At 33.1% G+C, this 6,038-nt stretch overlaps 1 protein-coding gene across 2 annotated transcripts; it reads left to right on the forward strand.

The window, feature by feature from the left end:
• The first annotated feature begins 361 nt into the window (after window positions 1-361).
• LOC116846412 (BRCA1-associated RING domain protein 1-like) lies at window positions 362-5,159 on the forward strand. Of its 2 annotated transcripts, XR_004378478.1 has the most exons (9): window positions 362-786; window positions 927-1,115; window positions 1,467-1,623; window positions 1,731-1,811; window positions 1,903-2,099; window positions 2,195-2,413; window positions 3,479-3,588; window positions 4,122-4,675; window positions 5,017-5,159. XR_004378478.1 is itself a non-coding variant. In XM_032820196.1 (8 exons), the coding sequence occupies exons 1-8, from the start codon at window positions 716-718 to the stop codon at window positions 4,613-4,615; spliced, it is 1,518 nt and encodes a 505-aa protein (XP_032676087.1). In that variant the 5' UTR covers window positions 362-715; the 3' UTR covers window positions 4,616-4,973. The 2 variants fall into 2 exon arrangements, 1 of the variants encoding a protein (XP_032676087.1); XM_032820196.1 differs by lacking the exon at window positions 5,017-5,159 and having other exon boundaries at window positions 4,122-4,973.
• The last annotated feature ends 879 nt before the right edge of the window (window positions 5,160-6,038 follow it).

A 6,038-nucleotide genomic window follows, 5' to 3' on the forward strand; every position in this document is an offset into this window, starting at 1 on the left:
CGGTGGGTAGAGTACTATTTAATTGACCAATCATGATAAAGAAATCCTAGTTATCTGTGTTCTTATTGGTCAATTAAATGCTACTCTACCCGTCGAGTAGAGTTTTAGAACGCAGCTCTGCAGTGGGTACCTATTATAGACTTCTTCGGAATCAATTCCGATCGGAAACATTTAGTTATTTCCTAGATTTCTATTGTGGCCGGTATTCATAATCGGGTTTTATATTTAAGATCGTCTTAAGTTCATTTTCAGATGCTTTGTAGCCAATGAAATCATCCGTAAACTATCTAAAGATGAACTTAAGACGGCCTTAAATGTAAGATCTGATTATGAATACCGGCCCTAGTGTACAGGGCTACATTCCAAAATCCTATTCGGCATGTAGAATTACATTCAATTAACCAATCATGATAAAGAAATTTTGTTCTTGTTGTTTCGATTGATCAATTAAATTCTACTTTACCATCTGTGAATATTGCTGCAAGTTGGTATTGTCTCTGCTCTCAAATTTGGCGGGTTCGTAAGGAAGAATATCGTCATCTCCAGTATTAAAAGTTCCTCAATGTTTTGAGATATTCACACTTACGTCAGTCTGATTGATTATTGAAGAGTAACTATTTTTGTATTTATAATTAATTTCTTTCTTTCATTTTTTGTGACAATACGTTACAATATTGCGTTACAATATTGCGTTTAAAAGATTAGTTTTGCAAAAATGAATATTTCATGGTCAAACACAGCAAGTGCATTGCAGGACTTTGTGGATCTTTTGATTTGTGGAAAATGGTAATTGCATTATTTATTAAGTTGCTGTAATCAAGTGGCTTATTTGAATGATTATAGAAACATTTAACATACTGTATAATTATTTGTTGCTTTGTTTAGTGCTGTTTTATATTTATATATTGTTATATCTTTTTGTACAGTGGACATAAACCAGTTTCTCCCATAAGATTCACAAATTGTGGACATTTCTTCTGTGAAAATTGTGCTAAGTTGACCACAAAATGCTTCATATGTGATATACCAGTGCAGCCAAAGGAAATGAATCCCGATCACATGATATCCAATCTCATCAGAAATTGCGATGCTATTGCTGAAGTTATTAATAAGAAGTATGAATATAGATCTCTCCTAATACAAATGGAAATAAAGTGCTGATAGTATAATTAGTTTATATAACTAATTTATAACATTCTTAATCTATAATAAATTTAAAATAAAGGAAATAATGCAGTTGTACATTGTTAAGCTTGCAGCTATAGATACATGGTATTATTATTATATTTAATTATTATATACAGCAATATAACATCTCATATAGTATAGTTCATGGTATAATAGCACTTTTAATATAATAATTATATACTAACATTATTAATATCACCATACTAATAATGTAATGGAATAATTATAGTCTATATATATATTTTACTATAGTTTGTAATAGTATGCTGTTACTTTAGAGACCTATGGGATAAAAATAAAGATATCCTCAATATGTCAATGGATACCACAGTATCTAAGACAATTTGTACACCAAAAAATATGAATATACCTAAAAGGAATATAAATAAAACAAATTTTAAAGGAGAAACACAGTTACATATTGCATGTTTGAAGGTATGGATATATAGTTATACAATCTTAGATACTTTAAGAAAATTTTCTTTTTCAATCACATTTTTAATAATTTATTTTTAAAATTTCAAAATACAATTGTCTTGTAGAAAAATGTTGAACATGTCAAACTTCTCTTGATAGCTGGAGCAGATCCTAATACAAAGGATAATGCTGGTTGGACACCACTGGTAAATAATACATATGTTTTATACATTTTATTATATTGTTATTTTACTCTGTCAAATCTGAGTTATCCTTTTTTTCTACTTAATATTTCAGCAAGAAACAGTCAGTTATGGGTATACTGAATTATGTAAATTATTATTAGAAGGTGGAGCATTGCCTAATACACCAGGCAATGAAAGTAGGAGACCACTACATGATGCAGCAATGTCTAATAGGATTGAAGAAGCTAAATTACTACTGCAGAAACATGCTGACAAAGATGTGTATGATCAATATGGCAAAACCCCTTTGTATGTATTTTGACTGAAAGAGAGAGAGAGATAATATATTTTATATAGCTATGTCTTCTTATAAAATTTAAATTTTGTATGTTTCAATTTTATAGAGATTATTGTACATCAGATGAGATGCGGGAAATTCTGGAAAATCATGAGTCACCACACTTATTCGAGGAAACATTTGATCTTAATCAAACTCTGGATAGATCATTTGCTGTAGGACAGGAGAAGTTAGTGGTTCTTGCTTCAAATTTGAGACTCGAGAATCAGAAGATGCTTAGTCTTGTAGCTGCACAACATAAATTTAAAGTTTTAACCACAGACAGGTAAAGATTTTCTTCTATGTGTTTTTTCTTCTAATTCTAATGGAGTGTCTTTTACTAAGCCTTCAGCCTTCCCCAAGGATATTTTTGGCTGTGACTTATAATACCTCTTCTTCCGCTCTTCTATAAAGTATATTTATCTTCACCTTGTATATTATTAAATTTTTGTATTAATCTTCTTCAAAAACTGATAAAGTATCTTAGTTATATCCCAATATCTGCTCCTACTTATCCCATCTATATCCAGAATCACCTACTTTCTTTCTATTTTTTTAAACATAAATTTTCTCTCCTAATCATATCTACCTTCATCATATATGTGTTTTTATATATTGATAAATTATATTCTTTAGATTACACTTTTTGAATCTGAAAAAATTATAATATCTCTTTCTGTTTTTTTCTCTTTACATATTTGAAGTTCTTTGACTATCGCTACTGTTTCCCCAATAAAAATCAAATATCTCTTATTTAAGCTAATATAAAATTCTTCTTTCTCTTTACCCTTGACTATAGCTATTTCTGTAGATTTTCTTCCTTTTTTCTTCAATCAAAACCTTATCTCTTCTTACCTCATCCCTTTTTTATTTAATTCATATCTTTTTATAACTTTATTAATTATCTCTTTATCCGTTATTTTTTTCTTGCTTAAACTCTTCTCCAATGCTCATACCAATTTCCACTTTATCCATTAAATCCCAGTTTTCTTTATACAAGTCAAATCTTTCAAGTCTCTGTACCAAGCCTCTATCCTTTCTAACTCTTCTCCACCCTTTATTAATAATTACAAAACCATTTCTTTTTAGACTCTTAAGTTTTTTATTTTATTATTCTTATATTTTTCATTATTTTTTTTTTTAGCTCCTCTCTTTCCCATGTCATAATTTTCGCCATTTCATTTTCCGCTAATAGTATTGCTCTCTTCTTCAAATTAATTATTCTTGTCTCTTCTAGCACATATTTTGGAGTATTTAAAATTTTCAATCGTTTTCTCTTTCATAAATATCTTCAATTTATTATTTGTTTGCATTCTATATTCCACTCGATATCTCAAAATTTACGTTCCAGATCATCTATTACGCATGTTATAGTGGAGACAAATGAGCAGAACATTGCAAAATTGACAGTCGATGTTTTATTTGCTATTGTCCGTGGAAGTTGGCTTCTTAACAGTGAATGTAAGATAAAACACAATAATGCATTTCTGATAGTTCTTTATGCTTCATGTAATTCAATTATTTAGTCAGAATATATTTATAATTATTTTTATATTTATATTATATTTTATATACAATAAAATAATATAATTAGGTGTGTATATATATATATATATATATATATATATATATATATATATATATATGTGTGTGTATTAAAATAAATTATTAAATAAATATTTATATGTTACATATATATTATAATTTATTATATATAATATATATAATAATATATGATAATATATTAATATAATAAATTAATAATTATATGTATAACTAAACTATTATATTTATATAAATATTTACAGTTAAAATATTTAAAATATATTTATCAATTCACGTTGAATATATTTAAAATATATTTATCAATTCACGATAGAATTCCGTGCAAATTGTATCACTATAAGATGTACGCATAAGTAACTATTGAAATAATACAAACTTTATGCAAAAAGTATGTAATAATAAATATGTTAATTAATGCTTGTTTAAAGGGATTACAATTGCGGCAGATATGGAGGACGTATCTAATATGGATCTTGAAGTGTTCGAAGTTAGTGGCGCGCCGTTCCACGGGGTTCCAAGGAAAGCGAGACTGAACGCGGAGCATCAAAAGCCGCGTCTCTTCAACAACTGCTTCTTTTACTTCACTCCACGGGCGAACGGCGAATATCGAATTGGCGACATACATTTAACGAAAAATGTTCTGGCGAAACTAGTGATGGAAGGTGAAGGAACTGTGCTGGCTAGAGAGCCAGATCCGAAAGACTTGAAAGACGATATATCGCGGGCAATACCTTTTCACACTGCCGACGACTCGTCTCATCCTCTGCACAGGTGCACCCATTATATTATATATATGCCGGGCAAAGGTGAGCCGCGCATCAAATACAAGATGCCGCACATCAAGAGCCTCCCGCTGATGTGGCTAATCGAGTGCATCGAGAAATTCACTCTAGTCGATCCGGCTTATCTGGGACTGTCCTGAATGCCTGAATATACTTTACCAGTATTCTATCATTATATTACCTTGACGGGAATCCAATTTGTAAGTTTAAAATAAATTTATATGTTTTTTTTTCTGTTGCAAGCCATTGCGCTGCTGTGTATTTATCGCGACTTCGGAAAATTTTATATATTTCACTTTATATTTTACACACTAAGACATCTATACGTATAGTATGTAGTATTCGCGGAGTCTTACTGTCGTCTAATTAAGCGAAAGTTTCATATATACGTGAAATGCAATAAAAAAAGTTTGATAAGATATTGTGACGAATAGAACTAAGATAACTGGAGCAAATGAAACGAATCAAAGAAATAAACGAATAGAATTATTATTTTTAGATATTGCATATGGTTATGTATGTATATATGTGTCCCTTTCAGTGTCTCACGTAAAAACCGGTCACTCCTCTCTTCGTTCCAACAACTTCCTTCATTCTCATCTTTTTCTCGATAGCGCGATGCAGTCGTGTCCGATTAACGCATCGGACATCATCACATAACATGGGAGCGATTTGACTCGCAACTTGCATGAATTTCCCGTTCATTAGTCGAACGACCATTACGTCCAGTAATGGACGATTTCGTTAAGTCCCATCGGAGATTTATATTACAGTCATGGGACGATGCCACCATGCTCAAAGAGCGATCAATTCCGGAGGGAAATATCGTACGGTATCCCGTACATTTACGGATAAAGTACCGCTAGTCGCGCACACACTCGTGCACGCAGACACACAGCGACCGCGCGTCGCACACGCGTATATTTATTCACCGACACGAGCGTGAATACACGCGAGCGGCACGAAGGAAGGGAGACGACGGAAGAAAGGCTAGAAAGGAGAACGGGACAGAGAGGGAAAGAGGAAGAAGAGTGTAAATCTGGAGGAAAATAGGAAAAAGAGCGATATTCAGGCGCGGAGAAGAGCGGCGAAGAGAGGAAGAGAAGAGGAAAAGAGAAAAAGCGACAGGAGCATGCTACCGTGGCTATGTAGAAGTTCACGGCGCATCCAAGAGTGATACTTAAATGATCGGTTATCGAGGAAGAAACGAAGAATGCATACCAAAGAGTGCAGGGACGGACCGGCCGATTAGATTTCAGCGCTCGAGGTCGCATTAGCTGCGGTGCCGTATCGGTGAACTTTCACGCGACCGACCCGGCCATGAATGAAATCGCTTATCAGGGTGATTCGAACAACGTCTCTCGCATCGCGACGGAAGAGCGCAATCGGCAAAGCTATATAGTGATAGCGACGTTATAATCTTAGTTGTAAGATCGAGCGACTCGCCAATTAACGCCAAGGCCGCCGAGGTCGTTTCTCCTCGGCGGTCTTATTTTCTGCTTTCAGCGTTCAGAAGTTCTAAATCGCCGATCCCGCGCGCTGCAGCGCGTCGCGGAAGCGAAG

The sequence above is a fragment of the Odontomachus brunneus genome, unplaced genomic scaffold (assembly GCF_010583005.1).
Source record: "Odontomachus brunneus isolate Ranch 3 - 2012 unplaced genomic scaffold, Obru_v1 Obru_scaffold_063, whole genome shotgun sequence".
Classification (NCBI taxonomy): domain Eukaryota; kingdom Metazoa; phylum Arthropoda; class Insecta; order Hymenoptera; family Formicidae; genus Odontomachus; species Odontomachus brunneus.

Excerpts from the sequence above, each read along its gene's own strand:
- LOC116846412 (XM_032820196.1), top strand. The coding sequence starts at position 716 with ATGAATATTTCATGGTCAAACACAGCAAGTGCATTGCAGGACTTTGTG. Across the intron at positions 1,812-1,902 it reads ATGCTGGTTGGACACCACTG|CAAGAAACAGTCAGTTATGG; the intron begins GTAAATAATACA and ends TTAATATTTCAG. Across the intron at positions 3,589-4,121 it reads TTGGCTTCTTAACAGTGAAT|GGATTACAATTGCGGCAGAT; the intron begins GTAAGATAAAAC and ends GCTTGTTTAAAG.